The sequence below is a fragment of the Alligator mississippiensis genome, chromosome 1 (genome assembly GCF_030867095.1).
Source record: "Alligator mississippiensis isolate rAllMis1 chromosome 1, rAllMis1, whole genome shotgun sequence".
Lineage (NCBI taxonomy): Eukaryota > Metazoa > Chordata > Crocodylia > Alligatoridae > Alligator > Alligator mississippiensis.
The window spans coordinates 44,650,798-44,670,938 of NC_081824.1; the positions used below are offsets into that span (position 1 = coordinate 44,650,798).

General features: G+C 42.9%; 1 protein-coding gene across 1 annotated transcript in view; it reads right to left on the reverse strand.

The window, feature by feature from the left end:
- Nucleotides 1–20,141, reverse strand: part of CSMD1 (CUB and Sushi multiple domains 1) — a 2,292,800-nt gene that overhangs the window by 642,014 nt on the left and 1,630,645 nt on the right. Inside the window, exon 11 of the mRNA XM_019488443.2 lies at nt 6,299–6,402. Within this exon, the coding sequence (XP_019343988.2) occupies nt 6,299–6,402 (104 nt within the window). The remainder of the gene's footprint in view (nt 1–6,298; nt 6,403–20,141) is intronic.

Here is a 20,141-nt window from a genome sequence, read left to right on the forward strand (position 1 = left end):
TCTATTCACTCTGGAGGCTTTGCCTCCAAAGGCTTGCCAGACCTGCAGAATGCAGGCTTCAATCAGGTCCAGGAGGCTCTGTGCCCCAATCTCCATGTGAAGGGTGGGGCCAGCCCCACCCAGCCCTTACCTGATTAGTGGAAGGGCTCCACCAATCGTAAAGAAGATTTTCCAAGCCTGTTTGAGCCGGGCTGCGTCAGTAAGTCTGCCACACTTATTTTTGCTGAAACTTTCCCAAAACTCCATTTGAAATAGACTTACGCATGAAAAAGGCGTGACTGAGTCAGGCAACTTTGTAAACAACTGAAAACAGAATTTTAACATGGGAACGTCTACCCAGAGATATTGCTGCTAGTTCAGGCTATAATAGGAACTGTAAATATTGTAAATGGTACCACTGTTTTGTTGCAGAGACATTTCTTTTTTCTAAACTCAGTATTTCAGGTTAAACATTTTGACAAATGAAAAGTCATAATATCTAATGTGCAGGGATAAAATAACTGAAAGACCCAAGACATCCCATGACTGACAGATATTTAAAGTACTCTTCTACGAAACAGGTATCTCCAATGATACCTGTTCCTCCCACCTTCTCAGTATAACAACATTTGGGGGAAAGGAGGCCTCCAATCCTAAACCTTCCTTTTAATCCTCTTCATCTTCAGACTGACCAAGTAGTTTGTTCTGCCTCTAGCCCTACTTCCTAGAATTAACTTATATCTCTAAATCAGTTAGTAATGACAAGTTGCAGTTATGTGCATGCTTTCCCATCCAGTTGCAGCAGCTGTCTTGGGGATCAGAACTTGATCTGATATTGTCATGTTTGGTCTGTGAAGAAGAGGAAGTTGAGTAAGAAAGAGAAACTCAACATCCATAGAGATTCTGATGTGATTTAGATAAGCACTTTTTACATGTTGTATCAATCAAGACTTTATGATGTTTCATGACTGTTAAAAATAATAGATATGAGTTCTGTGGACAGTGACTTTGTGGACACTTCCAATGAAATTTTGACTTTTAAGTCACCCTTGGAAATGTATTTGGCATAAACATCTTGGATTATATTTTAAGAGTTCTCAAGAATTTACAAATTACACCTACCTAAAAGACATTTTGGTGCTGCATCATCCCACTGGGAAGCATAAAAAAACTTGAAAGGTGTTGTTCAACCTTCATTTATTATAAATGAAGGTGTTAAAACTGACTATTAACAAGGTTTGGTTAGAAAATTACTTTGACATTTTGTTATCAGCTGTCTCAGTTACAAAAAAATAGTCAGCAACTGCATCTGTAATACATGAAAGACTAGCTTTATGAGGCAGTTCATTTGCACTCCTGAAAGAGACAGTGTCACAACCAAATAAATATTAGGCTTGCTTCTCTGTAAACTTAGTGACAAGCAGCAATGCTCCCATACATGGCATGGTGTTCTGCATGTGCCATCTCTCAAAATGAAAGCATCACACCCATGTTTGCACAGTTCTGCAGGAAAGCTAATCAGTAGTTCCTCTCAGCTAATTAGCAATGCAGATAGGGCCACACTGATTCTGGTTCACATAAAGCAGCTTACTGGGTGTGTCTACACGTGTGCCTGACTGTGCAAGTAACAAATGACTGTGCAGTAATTGCCAGTACTGTGCAGTCCTGGTGCCGTATGGGTCATTTCCGACCCTACTGCACAGTAGCTTGTTGCTACTGCATAGTAGTGGTGGCATCATGGTTCATGCCTGCTGACACTATGTCACCATAGCAACAAGCTATGGTGATGTAGTATATTGTATAGACACTCCTACTGCTTCCAAACATACTAATAATGTATTTGACTGGATGCTGTAAAATTTGTTGTTTACAACTGTACATTAGTCTCCTCATAAAAATGCAGGAATTGAAGATTATTATCTGCTTTTCTAAAGTATTAATGAATACTGTAATATCACAGGAAATTTTTAGTGCACTGTATTTTGGCCTTCCTAGATTTTGGCCATAGATTAATTTGGACCGGTTGTTATTCAAGTTCTGTCTCAAGAAGATGTTCTTAACTGCACTGATAATGTGCAAAGCACTGCAACCAGGAGCCAAGGTATTTCATGGGATATGTACTATTAAAGAAAGATAGAAATGAAAGGACAGGTGGTATGATATAACAAACTAAAGAAATATAAAGGATAAAGAACATCTTTTTAGGTTAAAATCACACTGGGGAAAGATTAAAAAAGAAGGGTAATATTATGGTTCTGCTGTAGACCCAAGTTGAGTTTTACTCCAGATAGAGATGTCTATATGGTTATATGAACAATTAGCACTATCAAGAACCATATATTTATAATAGACTAATTTCCCAGATATCAGTTAAAGAACAAATGCTACTTTTAAAGGTTTTATCCATCCCTCTTATTCTATGAATTGTTATGCTTAGCTCACACTCAGAATATCAGTTTGAACCCGTAACATTCCATTTTCAGCTATTTATGACTCATATAATTGCTGTGATGCATATAGCCATCTAGGGATTATCTCCCTTCTTCAAAGGCCCTTTTTATATCATTAACATTAGTTATGATCATTGAAAGTATCAACAGAAAAATAAGACTTCACAGTAAAACACTCTACTCTCTGTGGTTACTGAAAGAAAAAAATACACTCTCACCACAGAGGCATTAAGAAAGATTATCAAAAGGTTCAGATAACTAATACAGTCAAGGCAAAATTAAGGAATCCTTTCCCACCCTACCTCTCATCACTCTCCTAACCACCCTCTCCCTACACAATGACCTTATTCCTCATATGCCAAGGTTTGGTTTCCTACTTCACACTCCATTCTCTCTTAGCTTCCCCCCCCACCTCAAAACATTTGAAAAAAAACCCCAAACAAATTAAAAACTATCTTCCACCTTAATTTTCAAGGGTTTTGTTTGTTTTGTTATATATAAGAGTTGCTGAAATTCTTCTTATGATTCCAGAAGGAACCTATGAATCTATTAAATCTTCTTTAGAGGTTTTGAGTGAAATAATTTTGCTAGACATTGATGAACAATGAGCCTACTCCATTAAAAGCAAGGAAATAAACAAACCAGAATGTACAATTTCCATGCAAGTTTCCCAACTTTACCATCCCCAGCCCAAATCTCTAAGCAGTGTAAAGCTATATTTGGTTCAATAGTGACAGCTCTATGAAATGTTAATGTCTCCCTCTACCCCAACGAAACATAACCAAAAAAAAAAAAAATAACTCAGCAAAAAAAAAAAATTATATATGAACAAACAACAAAAATAAACTGAACAAAAAGAGAAGCAATTATCAAAGTAACACAGAGAATAGAGACAAGAATGTTAAGGATGGTAAAAATGAGGAAACAAATGAACAAGAAAAAAAGAACTAAAAACCAAAGCAACTGGAAAGGAAATCATGTGAGAAAGAATTAGCTGCTGTTTTAGAACATCAGTATGAAAAGGAGGGGCATGATGTGAGGAAGTCTGCAGTATGCTCGGCATCCCATGATGGCTAATAATAAATGAATAGCACAGTCTCCTAGGATGCTTGTATACATGATGTGGTTTTAGTCCTTAGGGTTGCATTCTATGCCCCAAAATTGAAATGGTGAGTTTTTAATTGAAACAATGAGTTTTATTTTTTCATCTTTGAAGGCAGAAGCGGTGAGGGGCCCAATCCTTCTTATTTTTTTTGGCGGAGCCTGCCCACCTCTCCCATAGCCAGAGGGCATTAATCTGTGCCATTAATTTGTCAGCTCAACCCCATCTACAGGAGAGGTGGGCAGACTCCACAGAGAAAAAGGATCAGGCCCCTCACTGCTTCTGCCTTCTGCAGGTTCCTGCACCTGGCAGGATACCTGGGGCTGCCTGGGAATGGGCTGGCTTGCCCCTGGGTCAGTGCAGAGAGATGGCACAGTGGTAGCTGGGTGTGCTGGCAGCCAGGCAGGGTGGCAGGCAGAGCCATCCCTCGAGGGTGGTGAATCAGGGTGAATGCCCCAGGCCCCATGCTGTGGGGGCCCCGTGGAGCAGGGCAGAGTAGTGGCAGTGCACAGCTGGATGGAGCAGTGCCTCTGCGTCCAGCTGCTCACTACCCCTCCCCCCGCTGCTGATGCCAATGCCACTGCTGCCAATGGTGGCGGCAGCTTCTTCAGGTCCAGGGCTCATGGGATCGGAGTGGGGGCAGGGCCCTTCGTGGGCTGATTTGCCCTGGACCCCACACCCTGTTTGGGTCAGTTCTGGTGACAGGGATGGTACATGGTGCACTGGAAGCTTGGGCGGGCTTGGGGAAGTTAGCAACCCACCCAGGCAGCCCAGTGCCCTAGGTACAATCCCTGCCACCTTCTCCAGCCACCAGCAGACCCAGACACCCTCCTGCTGCCTCTCTGCAGTTTCAGGGGCAAGCCAGCCCATTACTGGGTGGTCCCAGGTGTCCTGCTGGCCACAGGAGCCTGCTGAAGGCAGGAGCGGCGAGGGGTCCAATCCCTTTTTCCTGCGGAGTCTGCCCACCTCTCCTGCAGCCAGGGGGGTGATCTAAACAATGGCTGCAATGTTTCAAGTTGCAACATTGTAAACTATATTACAATAGAGTGTATTTTAGCTTGCAACAATGTGTAAAGTACTTAATCAGCGCTTGAGTATTGGTGACAAAATGTCTAGTACTAATTCAGTTATTAATTGGTCCTAGCAAGTAAAACTGTTTCCATGTGTCTTCTATATTAATGTAATTTTAGTTTTCAGCCGGTCAGCAGAAGATTCCCAGGATACTTTTGAGGTCAGTGTACCTCACATCCCACTCTTTTCTGCCATGTCTCGATGATAAAAGAGGAAAATAAAAGATGTCAGGGTCGGGGGCTAATTGCGTGAATGATCCTTGGTGATACCTTAATATAGCAAGACCTCTGCCAAACCCTATACCCTCTTCTGATCCACCAGGTGGTAACTCATTGTCCATATAACATTAGAAAAAGTCAACAGGATCCTTTTGTTAGGCTTGTACCTTTAACATAAATCAAAACAAACTTAGTCCTGGTTAATCCTCACCGGGACTCTGAAAGTGAAAACATTTTTCATCTAAACAGTTTATTAGCCTAGGTGCAGATATCTGAGCTTTATCCTTGTTCTATTTTCTGTGAGGATTCCCACCTCCTTCAGTCCAATGGAAATAATGAACAAAATAAAAATTCTTGCCTGTATATCTCAGTATTTACGGTACCTCCGTCTTGGCCCTCCTCACAGGGCTAGCTGACTGGAGTGTTGGATTTCATTCTATTTTGTCATAGGTATGTTTCTCTCTGCGGCAAATCTGCATCACGCTTCAAGCAGCACCATTGCTTCTGCTTCCTTGCTCAGTACTTTCTGCTCCCTCGCTGTCGGGGTGAAGAAATTTTGGTTCTTGTCTCTGCCCCTGAGTCTGTTCTGAGTCCTTCTTTTTACTGGAGCTCACCTTCCTTTCCTCCCTCCCCAGAAGCACTGGGAGAAGAAAGATTCCTTTGTAGCCCTATGTATCCTAGGTGATGGAACGGCTGCAGGGAAGCACCCTTCAAACCCTGGTTTCTTCCTCTTTGCCCCAGGTATTCCTGCTCTTCCCTTACACGATGCAAACTCATTTAAAACTCCCCAAACTTGCATATGTGTAATGTGTGACAACATTAAGCCACACAAAGGGAAATGTTCATTATGTATACATTGTAACATTGTCACATGTACACATGCCCCTAAACATTAACTCATGGATTAGTCTCCTCCAATGCTAAGCAGCAGATATTATGTCTCTCCAAATCACAGCCCCTTTGCAATGATCCTGCTCAAACAGTGGACCTCAAATGTGGACAATAATTAAAGTTCAAACTGGCTCAGCATCTACTGTTAAGTTACTGACATAATTTACTATAATGTACTTTGTGACTCTTCTGTAGGATCCTATATATACAATGTCTGCATGCACGCAATATTCATTCAATGGCAAAAATGCATAAGTGTTAGCATTTTGACACAAAAAGGATCTTGTTTTATCCCAGTGAGTGAATGTTTATGTTTCCTGGACTTTTTATTTGTTTGCCTGTTTGTTTGTTTTTAGTATATTAAAAGCTTATTTACTTTTAATTGCTTTTTAAAATTCTCTTTGTATTCCCTATGCCTTACTACCTAAGCATTTGTGAGGTATAAAGCTTAGAACTTTGAGACCCAATAAGGATACTTTATAGCAAGACATAATCCTTAATCACTCATTTAAATATGTATGTAATACAGAAAAACCCTCTGAATAGCAGTAAATTTCTATACAAAAATATTTAACTCATATACTTACACATACAAGACTGTCCTGGTATCTCCAACTTTCCCAGCATCCCCTACAGTTAGGGTATCGTATCCTCTTTCTAACTCAAATTCTTCAAAAGCAAGCTTGATGACCTGTTTGAATGAAAAGGTACATATTCATTATTTTAAAATATTCTGCAAATGATGTTATTTGTAATATGATTAGCAATTGATTCAACTACTTTGCATCAGATAGTGAAACATTGGCTTCACTAATTACTTAGTTGTAGCAAAATCTAAAGAAATATAAATTCAGGGTAAAGGTTTCCATATTTTTTCATACCAGAGAGAAATCTTTGCCATAATACAATAAGGATATTTATCACAAAAGGCACAGGCATCTCTGACAGTTAAAAAAAAATAATACTTTAAAGAACACTTATCTTTTTGAGTTGTGTTATGGTTGCTTATTATTGATTATAATATAAATTAATTTTGTGGCATTGAAAATATACAAGACAGCAAACAAAGGCAATCTAAAGTACAGAGAGAAAAAATATTACATTCTAATATGAAAATCAAAAATACTACATTTAATATTTTCCATTTGGGAGGAAATACACAATAAAAGATGAGGGTATGCACCATATTCATATCCACTTGATGAGAAAAAGGGAAGGAAGGAATAGCTCTTAATTACACATAAAACCAACTAAATAAATTGTAACGCTCAGAATTCAATATGGAAATGTTGATAAATTACATCATAAAGAAGTAAAAATATGAAATTGTTTCCTCTAGAAATGTTTGCATATGTATTTGTTCTCTATAGAAATTATAGCTCTTATGTGATCTGTCATATATGGACATTTTTTTTTTCAGAAAGCAAGGCAAAACACCTCAAAAATAACAAACAAAAAAAGCCAAATGGGAATCCAAAATAGGGATTGGATTAAGTTTTGTGTCAGTCTTCAGTTGTTAACACAACTCCATTTTTTTCATATCAAGTTTTCTGCAGAGAGTCTCCCTCAATAAAGTATTATTATTGATGCTGATTAACTATACTAGGACAGCTCCTGATCCAATATTTCAATGAAAAATTATTTTCTTTTTCCAACAGTGTTTTGACCAGATCCTGGCTGACAGCTGAAATGCTGGTCCACTTGATATCCTGAGGCTAGAGACAGAAATTGCCAAATGAGTATGTGTGTCAGGATATGTCCCAGCACAGCTAATCTACTTCATTAGGCAAAACACATGTCCCCTGTTATCCCACCATTGATCTTGTGGGACAACAGGCAACATGTTCCCCATTTCCCGAGATGCACCCCTAGCAAACTCTGGGGTTCCTGGAGATTGTTGGAGATACATATCTACAAGTGGGGAAAGCAGGGACATACTGGTACAGTATGTGGTCCCACTGGTAATTGGCGGCCACAGCCCCAGGAACATGCATAACACTGGAGTGTTCTGCTTTCCCCACTTCCAGAAATGGAATATCTGGGATGCATCTCTGTAAGTGGGGAAAATTTTGGTTCTTCCTTTGCAATGATACATCCTCAGCAATCTCCAGGGTGAATTTCTAGAAGGGGGAACCACAACTTTCTCCACTTATAGAGATGTGTCCCAGACAGTCCTGTGCAGAAAGCTGGGCAGCACTCTCTGGGCTTGAGGGGCCTAATCCTATGCAGGAATTCCCAGGATGCACAGGACCAGGCCCCTTAAGCACTTGAGTGCCATCCCTGGGCAGCAGGAGAGTGTGGGAAGTTCCAGGCTGCCTGCCCTTTCCCGTCATAAAGCAAATAGACATCTGCTACAACCAAGGCAACACAACCTTTTAATGGAGCCACACTGAAATACAACAAAAGGCATGGGCACTCATTTGCTGTTGTTTTGTGCTGCCATAAACATTTTTATGGCATGAGGGTCTATTTACATATTTTTCCCTAAAGAGTGTTAGTTATGGGATTCTAGCCAGGCAACAAATCCCTAACTACTAAATGATCACACTACGCTTCTTCTCCTCATTTCTTCAGGATCACAGTCAGAGGTGACTGGAATGGAGCTGTGTACCTGCCTGGGAAGAGCACAACCTACTGCCTATTTCAGTAGCCGTGTCCACATTACACATGGAATAGGATCCCTGACTGTGTATAAATGCCAAAAATCACCATTACTATCCATTTAAATGGATAAAGAGCTTAAATGTTTCTTTGTTTAAAATAAAACTGTTTTAAAATACAGAACAAAACAACAAAATCTAAATCCCTGACTAAATTAAAATGTTATGCTGATTTATCACTCAAAATGACTAATAGGATTTGTTTAAAACTGGGTTAAAAATATTCTCCAGGACTAAACCTTTACATATTGTTTTAATATGAAGTGAATATTTACAGGTGCATTGCTAAAGAATTAAAAATAAGAGAGTTTATTTGAAAAAAATATAGAACTTTAGGATGCATGGATATTAAAAATAAATTATTATAGGACAAGAGCATATGCAAATTTATTTTGATAATATGCCAGGGCTCCAGTTCAGTGATCTCATGCATGTTATATGGGGCTTTTGTAGCCTGTATCTGTAAACCTGCTATATACAAAGATAAATTGTACTTCACTAGTACTTCACTGTATTGTGTTTTAATAACTATTAGCATTACATCCAGTATGATGAAGGTTGAATAATACATGTTCTCACCTGTTCTTTGCTGCACCCTGAAATGTCCCTAGGTTATAACAATGATTAACATTCAAAAAATTCCTCTCTGAGTCAAGAACAATCAAGCCAAGGATCAACATGAAAAGTATGCAGAAGCATAAAAGTACAGCTGTTCTTCCTGACAATAAAAGACTAGCTTTTCATGTAAATCAATCGTTTCAAAATGCCATAAAGGAAAATTGTATGTGTTTGTTTATGAAGAGAGCTGTTACTGAATATATACTTAGATAACTTTGAAATGAATAATTTAAATATGCTAAAATTTTTTACACTCATTGTTTTATTTACATTCTAGTCTAAAAAAATATGAAAATTTGTTGAATAAAATGAATTACACAAAAGTAATAGAGTTTCATTCATAATGAAAAGCTTGACAGTTTGGCTGAGGTTAGCCATGTAAATTATAATCAGATGTATAGATTATCTTCAAGAAATTGGATAAAGTTTCCTCTAAGTTGATTAATGGGGAAAAGTATTTCGTACTTCATCCCTTTTTTTAGACTTCGATCAAATTTAAACAATCCATTTTTTTCTGAATATTATTTCTTCTATACTCATAACATTTATAATCATATCTGCGGTCAGAAGATTACTGATTTAGTGGATGTAAAGCATATGAAAATACTTCATCTGTGACATATATGATGCACACGAGATTCCTCTCTCAGTCCATTTATTGTCAAATGGCTAGCACACCACTTATTCTATAGTTGCTGGACTGATTTTATATTCGGAGACTCTGAATCAATTAGGAAAAGATTCAGAAAAGATTTGGTGATTCAGAGATTCGAAGGGAAGTCTTTATGGCGAAACAGAAACTTAGAAGAGGGAAAGGGAGTAGGTGGGGGAGCAGGTAGGGAGGAGGAGATGGGGGGAAGGACTGTCATCTCTAGCTGGCCAGTGACTGTGACCTCTCTGGCTTCCCTTCCAATCACACTGTCTGGGGGGAGGGACGTAGAAACAGCATAAAAGCCTTTGTCTTCAGGCTTGCATTGTCTTTTGTGAGCTGGTTCTGAGTGAGCAACAGCATCAGAAGGGTACTGGACTGCCTGGCTTGCTTCCTAGTCAGTCAGTCACCTGTTCTTTTTTGTTCTTAGAAAGGATTGGATAGGGTAAAGCTTAGCTTAGCTTAGAATCTCTCTACTTAATACTTATCCAATTAATTTCTTTCAATTTATATTTGTTCTCTCTTTTCTTGTTGTTGTTGTTGTTGTTTTTGTTTTGTTGCAATACTTTTAAAAAAGAAAGCTCAGTGTTTTCCCTGGCAGTGTGATCCATCACTGTGCAGGGAAGCACACATTCCACACACTCACACAGATCATAGAAGAAGTCAGATATTCATAGAAGAAGAGATTCAGAATCAGATTATATATAGTTATTAGTTATTAATATTATTATAGTTAGTTTACATATAGACTACAGACAACACAGAAGTCAGATAGAGATTCAGACTGAGACTAACACAGAACTCAGGGACTTAGAAGGAGATGTATTATTTTAGGTACACATTAAAACACAGAAGAAGAATAAAAAGTAGAGTAGTAGTCACAGATTCACATTAATAGCACATCACAGAAGAAGACACCATATATAGTTATTAATAATCAAACGCGCACTCACACAACACAGAGGGAATAAAACACACAACAGAGTCACACTTCACATTCATAATTCATAGTAAATAAATACATCACAACAGAGAAGAAGACAGACAGACAGCACACATTTTTTACATAGTTCTTAATACTTCTTACTTAATCAAAGAATCAAAAAAGATTCCAGTGCATGCATGCAACACAGAGGGAATAAAACACACAACACAAAAGGAGTGACACACACATGCCTTTTGCAGCACAGGAAAGATTAATATGAAGCATGCTGGAAAGACAGGTGCCAGGTCTTCTGGCAGGAGACGGAGACAGGGCAGGGGAAGAGCTACTGCTACAAGTTCCCCCCACCCCCAAACATAGATGCATCCTCTTCCCAAGCAGCCATGACGCTTCTGCTGCCAGTGGAAGTAAGGGGGTGGCAGCAGTACCTGAACTTGATGTCCCTGCACCTGCACCCCCTCCCCTAACTCCAGAAATAGGCACCAGTAGCAGAATCACTGTCTCCTCCATCCCAATGTCATCTCCCAGGGTGAGCCTCCCACTGCCAGAGGAGAAGCTGGAGCTGAAACCAGGGGACCTGAGCGCCCTGGCTCAAGCAATTCTGGAGACTGAGGGGGAATCAGAGTCTATGCTCCACAATCCTCAAAGTTCCCCTAGACCTAGATCTCCTCCAGAAAGCAGCACCTTGAACGAGGTTGAGGTTGTGAAGGGAAGTGGCTCAGCTGAGGCAGCTCCTCCTGCTGTTGTACCTCAGCCTGCTGAGGAGGGGGAGAAGGGAGCATCCCCATCCTCAACCCAGAAGTGGGCAAGTAGCATAGTGTGGGAGCATTTTGAGCTGGCAAATGATCCCAGGTTTGCTATCTGCTAGCACTGCCAAAAGCAGATCAGCTGGGACAAGGAGGTGAAATACTTTACCACTATGGCAATGCAGCTGCATCTCAGGAGGCAGCACCCCCTTGTCCTTCTCCCTGCTCAGCCTGGCACCAGTGTGAGTGTGCTCAATGGAAAGTCCCTGACTCACTCCAAAGCCCCCATCCCCCCAAAGCAGAGGCAGGGAGCAGTGGGAGGAAGCTGCAGACAGAGCAGGGTGCATTCCCAAGGTGAGCAAGATCACCCAGAGCACTGGGGAGATGCTTGCTCTGGATATCCAGCCCTTTTCCTTAGTTGAGCATCCAGGGTTCAGGCAGCTCATGGTGCCTCTGGCCCCATCTTACCAAGTGCCCACATGCACCACCTTGAGCAGCACTGTAGTGCCCTCCCTGTGTGAGGCATGCAGGGAGTACTAGAGGGAGGAACTGCACAAAGCAGGACCACAGGTAGCCTTGCGCTTCACCTCAGACATCTGGAGCAGCTGGAGTTGCGATCACACCTACCTCTCCCTCACAGGGCACTGGTGCAATAAGTCAGGCCATCGGTGGGCTCTCCTGCAAGCTGAAGTGCTGGATGAGTCCCACACGGCAAGGGATATCATGGGAGCCATGAACCACATGAAGCAGGGATGGCTCGTTGGGCAGGTCAAGCTCACCCTCGGGTTCATGGTCACTGATAATGGGGCCATTATGGTCAAGGATGTCCATGATGCCAACTTTGTTGGCATCCACTGTGTGGTACACAGGCTGCACCTCATAGTCAGGGATGCCTTGGAGGGGGACAGGGCTGCCGGTGATGGCACTGCCACCACTACCACTATAAGCCAGCTGATTTCAAAATTCAGGAAAGTGGTGGGCTACTTGAACTGCAGCATCAAGTGGGGCAAGATGTTGTGGAAGAAACAGGCAAAGCTGAACATCCTGAGACTCGGTGGAACTCCACATCCCTGATGCTCAAAAGGCTGGTGCAGCAACAGAAGGCTATACATGAGATGGCCTTGCTTGGGAAGATCAGGACCAACAGCCCCTTGAACAGAGCTAGAGTTGGGAATCATCTCCCAGATCTTGGTGGCCCTCAAGCCCTTCTTTGAGGCCACCAAGACCCTTAGTGCTGGCGATGTCCTCCTTAGTGAGGTGATCCCCATAGTGAGGGAACTTGAGAACCAAATAGAGAAGTTCCAGGGGATCAATGTTCCTGGCTGGGGGCAAGCCGGTGTCACCAGACGTGCAGACACTGGTGAGGCGAATGAAGGAGGGCATCAGGAGACTGCTGGATCCCTTATGGTCCAGTACAGTCCACATGCTGGTGGGCATGTGCAACCCGAGGGTGAAGGGGAACATGTGCACTGGCAGCACCAAAACCCCTGATCACTGGATGCAGGTGCTGGTCAACAAAGTCAGGGAGGCTGAAGGGCAGAGGCGAGGGGATGTGGAAGAGAGGGGATCCACTTTCCTGTGCCAGCAGTCTCAGCACCAGCACCACTACCAGCACCAGCCAGTCTCCTCCATGCCAGCCACTGCCAATGTGGGCTAAGGGCATGGCTTTAATGCTGGGGTCCAAATGCACCAGACCCCAGCCTTGGGCAGATAGCACCAAGGCTTCGGTGGCTACCTATCTCACCGAGGATGTGGAGCCACTGGACTGCAACCCATTGGCCTACTGGGAAAGCTTCTGCCAGATGTGGCAGGATCTGGCCACAGTTGCCCAGCAACACTTGTCCTATCCACCAACCAGTGTTCCAAGCAAGAAGGTGTTCAGCATTGCTGGGGATATTGTGACACCCCACTGCACCTGCTTGGATCGTGGTTTGGTGGAACAGATGGTGTTCTTGAAGTTGAACCTCCTGCTGCTGGGGTTCCTGCATATGGACTGAGTGCCACCCTCTTCACTCCATTTGCACCAATTTCCTTTTTTCTTTTTTTTTAAAAAACAGCTAGTGCCCCTTTCTCAGCTGGAGGGGGAACTCACTGCATCACCAGCCAGCAGGGGAAGAACCTGTCCAGGCTGAGCTCGTTCCCCTGTCAGAACAAGCTTGGAGGTATGAACTGGGGCTGTAGGGAAGGAGGAAGCCCTGGGTCCTGGACATGACCACTAAAACTCCACCCTGCCAGGGTAGGGAGGCCTGGTGGGATTGCTGGCAGTGCGGCAGCCCTGTAAATGCCAGGACCAATGTTCCCCTGTGAAAGGTGGGTAGGAGGCACCATAACCTCCAGTTAGCACACATGCACACAGTCCTGGCTGGGAAAAGCCTGTCACATCTTTCACTGGCCTAAGGCTTGCTGGTTGCATTGCAGTTGTAAGGCTCCCAGTAAGCTCAGCTTAGCTGCCTGGGATGCCAGCTTTTGCATTGAAAAAGCCTTTGCCAGGCTCAGGAAGTACCTGCATTTGGTGCATCTCCTGGTCCTGGATAGAAGGAGTAGTAAAGAAGCCAGAGGCTGGCCTCACACATGATGCAGACAAGGAAGCCAGTCAGTAAAAATGGAAATGGAGGCATCAGCCACCCATGTCATGAGTTTTGCCTGTCTGCAGGCAGAAGTGCAGGGCCCCAGAACCCAGAGTCCCCCTGCACCTATCTCTTTGATAGATGCCAGGCTGCAGGGCCTAGAAGGCCTGCAGTAGTCTTTTTTTCACACCGCTACACCCTAAGAGAGACACAGTTGCATAAGTACCCATGTCACAAGTTTTGCCTGTTGGTAGCCAGAGGTGCTGGGGCCCAGAACCCCCCTGCACATATCTCCTTGACAGCTTGCAGGCTTTGTGGCTCAAGCAAGGCCTGGCAGGACTGCAGTAGTTTTTTCACACCCCTGTGCCCTAAGACAGGCACAGCTGGTGAGCTTCATGACCACAGCAGGTCCTAGCATCCAGGTCTACAGTAGTTTCCCCCCTACCCCTGTGCCCCAAGACAGACACAGTTGCACAAGCACCCAGGTCACGAGTTTTGCCTGTTATCAGCCAGAGGTGCAGGACCCCAGAACCCCGCCGTGCCTATCTTCTTGACAGCTGGCAGGCTTTATGGCCACAGCAGGGCCTAGCAGGCCTGAAGTTTTCACCACCCTGTGCCTTAACACACACAGTATCACTTATGTCATGAGTTTTGCTTGTCAGCAGTTTGAGGTGCAGTTTCCCAAAAAACCCTGAACATATCTCTTTATAACTTGGTAGACTTTGTGGCCTCAACAGGGCCTACCACCCCTGCAGTTTTCACTCCACTATGGCTTAACACACACATGTGACACGAGTTTTTCTTGTCAGCAGCTTGAGGTCCAGTTTCCCAGAAATCTCTATACCTATGTCCTTGAAACTTGGCAGGGTTTGTGGCCTCAGGAAGAGCTATGACCCCTGCAGTTTTCATCCTCCAGTGGCTTAACACACATACATGACATGAGTTTTGCTTTCAAAACTTTAAGGTGAAGTTTCCCAGAAATTGCTGCAGATATCTCCTTGAAACCTGGCAGGCTTCATGCCAAGTTGCAGAGTCTATCATCCCTATATGTTTCATCTATATCATCCAAACGACAACAAAGTTACAGCTATTTCATTGATTCCCCTTATACTCTATGGCCAAATCTCCGAATCTCTCTGAATTGGCTCCAAATATTCGGAAGCCAATTCAGCCAAATTAAATTGGAAAAGCAATTTGAATCTCTTAACCAAATCATCAGCATCCAAATTGGTCAAATCTGAATCCTAATCCAAATTGAACAGTTTCCTATTCGCAGAGGCCTAATTTCTATTAGTTGTGTTGGAGGTGGAGCTCCCTTATAAGAAATTTAAAATTATTATTAATGTTCTACTTATTTTAGGAATAGTGAATCCTGCATCTCTGCAGGGAGTTGGACTAAAGGACACTTTGAGGTACTTATGACACTATAAACAGAAAAATATGGCCAGAAAACAAAACATAATCAGTCAAAAGTAACCTGATCAAAAGCAAGTGTGATCCCTGTTACAATGATATTTTCAAAAAAACCTGAATTATAGGTAGTTTTCCCTTTTCTTGGACAAGTTCCATAGCATGGACTTCTGCCAGCATAGTTACATTGATCAAGGGTGTGAAGAATTAAAATCCATCACAGATATAGCTCTACTGGAAGGTTGTGGGGAAAGCAGTGGGTGTAATATACCTTGTCTTCATACCTTGATACTGTTTCTTACAGAATTCTTGCAAGCAAACTGAGGAGGTATGGGTTGGATGAATGGGCTGTAAGGTGATTAGAAAGCTGACAAGATTGTCAGGCTCAATGTCTAAATGTCTAGCTGGCAGCCTGTAACAAGTGGAGCTCCCTAGGAGTCAGTCCTGTGGCCAACTTTGTTGAATATCTTCATTAACAATCTGGAAGATGGGATGGATTGCATCCTCACTAAGTTTGCAGATGACCCCAAGCTGGGGGGGAGTAGGGAGTGTATAGTAGATACACTGGAGAGTAGGGCTAGGATTCAGAATGACCTAGACAAATTTGGGGATTGGGCCCCCCAAAAAATCTCAAGAGGTTCAACAAGGACAAGTGCAAAGTTCAGCAATTAGAAGAGAAGAATCCCATGCACTACTGTAGTTTGGGGCCTGACTGGCTAAGCAGCAGCTCTGCAGAAAAAGGCCTGAGGGTTACAGTGAACAATAAGATGGAAATGAGTTGGCAGTGTGCTCCTGTTGCTAAGATGGCTAACAGAAATGGTTCAAGGGCTGGGGCACATGACTTATAGTTTCATAGTTGGTAGGGTCGGAAGGGACCTGAGCAGATCATCAAGTCTGACCCCCTGCCGTGGCAGGAAAAAGTACTGGGGTCAAATGACCCCAGCAAGGTATTGTCTAACCACCTCTTAAGACCCCCAGGGTAGGAGCCAGCACCACTTCGCTTGGAAGCTGATTCCAGATCCTAGCCACCCTGACTGTGAAGTAGCACCTCCTGATGTCTAGTCTGAATCTACCCTCTGCCAGCTTGTGACTATTATTTCTTGTCACTCCTGGTAGTGCTCGGGGGAACAGGGACTCCCCCAGTGCCTGCTGGTCCCCTCTGACTAGTTTGTAACAGGTCACTAGATCCCCCCTCAGCCTTCTCTTGTTGAGACTGAACAGGTTCATGTCCCTTAGCCTCTCCTCGTAGGGCCTCCTTGCTGGCCCCTGATCATGCGAGTAGCCCTCCTCTGGACCCGCTCCAAGTTGTCCACATCCCTCCTGAAGTGCAGCACCCAGAACTGGACGCAGTACTCCAACTGCAGCCTGACCAGTGCCGCGTAGAGGGGGAGGATTACCTCCTTGGACCTGCTCGAGATGCATTTGTGGATGCATGACAAGGTGTGGTTGGCCTTCCTGACCGAATCCCCACACTGTCAGCCCATGTTCATTTTGGCATCAATTATGATTCCAAGATCCTTTTCTGTCTCTGCACTGACAAGAAGGGAGTTCCCCAGCCTGTAGGTATGCTGCTGGTTCTTCCTCCCCAGGTGCAGCACCTTGCACTTGTCAGTGCTGAAACCCATCCTGTTCTCATCCGCCCACCCCTGTAAAATGTCTAGGTCCAATTGCAGCCTAATCCTCCCTTATAGTGTGCCCACATCCCCCCACATCGTAGTGTCTTTAGCAAATTTGAACTGGGTGCTCTTTACCCCCTCGTCCAAGTCACTGATGAAGATGTTGAACAATGCGGGTCCAAGGATCAAGCCCTGGGGGACCCCACTGCCCACATCCCTCCAGGTCAAAAATGACCCACCCACCACTACTCTCTGGGTGCAGCCCTCCAGCCAGTTAGCGACCCATTTAACTATGTAGGTGTCGACGCCACAGTCCCCTAGTTTTTTAATAAGAACAGGGTGGGAGACAGTGTTGAAGGCCTTCCTAAAGTTCAGAAAGACTATGTCCACTGCTACCCCTGCGTCTAAGGATTTTGTGACCTGGTCATAGAAGGCCACCAGGTTGGTTTGACAGGACCTGCCTCTAATCAACCCAAGTTGGTTGCCTCTAAGCATAACCTCCCCTGCTGAAGAGAGACTGAGGGAACTGGGTTTATATAGTCTGCAGAAGAGAAGACTGAGAGGGGATTTGGTAGCATCCTTTAACTAGCTGAAGAGTGGTTCCTAAGAGGATGGAGCTAGGCTGTTCTCAGTGGTGGCAGATAACAGAACAATGAACAATGATCTCAAGTTACAGCAAGGGAGGTTTAAATTGGACATTAGGAAAAACATTCTCACTAGGAGGGTGGTGAAGCACTGGAACAAGTTATCTAGAGAGATGGTGGAAACTCCATCTCAACTTTTAAACCCTGGCTTGACAAAGCTGGGGCTGGAATGAACTAGTTAGGGCTGGACACGCTTTGAGCAGGGGGTTGGTCTACATGACCTCCTGGGGTCTCTTCCAACCCTAATTTTCTCTTATTCTAAGGTTCTAGTACAGACACAGTTGTAGGGAAACACGACACTTTTCCTGAAATATCTTGTTTCCCTTATGACATGTTATTTTTATAATGATGATATAAAGCAGTTTTGCCATTATGACTGTGTCTACACTGAACATGCTTTGTCAATACAGCACCATGTTATTCCAGACTGTTAGAAGACTGCCTAAGTTTTCATCAGACAGACTCCTCATCACTGGAAGAATATCATGAATATCCAAAAGAAAAACAAGTCAGGTTGCAGACTGGAATTTTCAAAAGTGTCTTTCTATTGCTGTTAATGTTTTAAATGCTTAAAGCCATGTAGGTACTTTCAGGAGTTCTCACCCACATTACATAGCAATAGCAAATCCAAAGCCTAAAGTAAAGTTGCATTTCTTTTAGTAAGTGGAAAAGAGAACTATATCTGAAATGTCCAAGCAGATTTCTAAAAGGAAAAATGCCCAAACCTTTAAATCTTCAATATGAGGCATTAGAAACAAGTCCTATAAAACAGTCCAAATTAAAATAGCATATATCCTGAAATGAATTAGAAGATGTTTGTTTTTGTGTATGAGAGTGTGATAAGAATATTGAAATGCAAAGAATCTCCATACAGTACTGTGTTATATACCACAGACATAACCTAAAATGTGAGAAAAATACTCCTTGCTACACCTTTTCATTCCACCTATCAACCCACTGCCCTCATTCCTCCTCACCACTTGAGGTTGAATATCCACAGAGTGAAGAGAAATATGCTTAAAAGGAACCGGGTTTTTTGGGGGAAGGGGTTTGCCTTATTACCCCGTGAATCTTCAAAGACTCATTCTTTATTTCAAATAAAAATTATGATAACTGGCTCTTGTATATTGTTTTTAATTAGTATATTTAAAGAATATAAACATCATGATCCTCATTTAATACTTGGGGAAACATAGGCACAGAGAGGTGCAGTGACTTAATAAAGGTCACCTAGAGGTCTATTAGCTGAGCTGGGAATAGAATCCAGAGCCCAAATTCAGTGCCATTAATACTAGGCTGAAATGTCTGTCTTAGGTTGGAGCACAATCAACTGTGGTACTGTGTGGGTTTTTGTGAACCATTGCCATGGAAAAATGACCCTGGATGCTACACCCTGACTTAGGATGTACATTTGGAAGTGGGGGAAACCCTCCCTTTCCCAGATGCACCCCCTGTGTCAGGGAGCAGGGAATCCTCCTGCAAGCGATTCCTGTAACATATATCTGGAAGCGTGAAACTCCCATAGGGGCTCCCTGCTCCGTGTTTTCAGATGCAACTCTCATGCCACAACATGGCAGGATGATATGCACACTGGCCTATACAAAGTTACATAACTGCTTTCAAAAATGTCTTACAGAATTCAATTACATGTCAGAAGCTTCTCACTCAATAACCAGAACAAAAAATTAGATTCAAACAAAAAAATATATTTCATAAATAGTTTGGTCTAGACATGGTTGTTGTATTTGAATATAACCACAAAATAGTACTGTGATATGATACTGTTAATAATGCAAAGAAGCAGGAACAGGACATAGAAAGAATGGAAAGCATACACAAAGTAAAATATCAGTATCTTACAGCAACAAAGGCCTTTATTTAACCTCACAAAGATAACTCTGAAAAAATGTATTTATAATTTATACACATATTCACATATATGTGACAAGTTGTATAGGCTCAAAGTAACAAGCATCCACTTAGCATTAAGCTCTTTCCCCCCCTCCCCTTAAATATAGTGTAAGTGAAAATGCTCATGGGGGCCACAAGGCCATCATCAAGGCTTTTTTTCCATCTTTTACACAAATTGGAAAATTTATAAACTTATTGCCTTGTTAAGAACTAGAATTCCTGTTTTGGAGAATTAGCAGCCTTGTAGCATGGATATCTACCCTGAGGCTTCAAAAAAATGTCCCTTTGTGCCAACATGAACATTTTTTGATTCCTCCAAGGAGGAATACTCCGCAACTGATCCAGACCTGCAGGGAGTGAACCAGGAAAGCCAGGGTTGCGATGGAACTCCAACTGGCTACAAGTAGCAAGGACAATAAAAAGTCATTTTTTAGATATGTGGGGAGCCAGAGGAAAAGCAAGGGCAACATTGGACCCCTGCTAAACCATAAGGGAGAACTGATGATCAATGCCCAGGAAAAAGCCAACTTACTAAATGGGTACTTTGCGTCGGTCTTTCACAACTCTCATGGGATGCCCCTGCCTATTATGGGACAGGGACACCTAAGTGAGGGTGGTTCCTTGTCCTCCATCAATGCTGACCTCATGAAGGAACATTATGAGAGG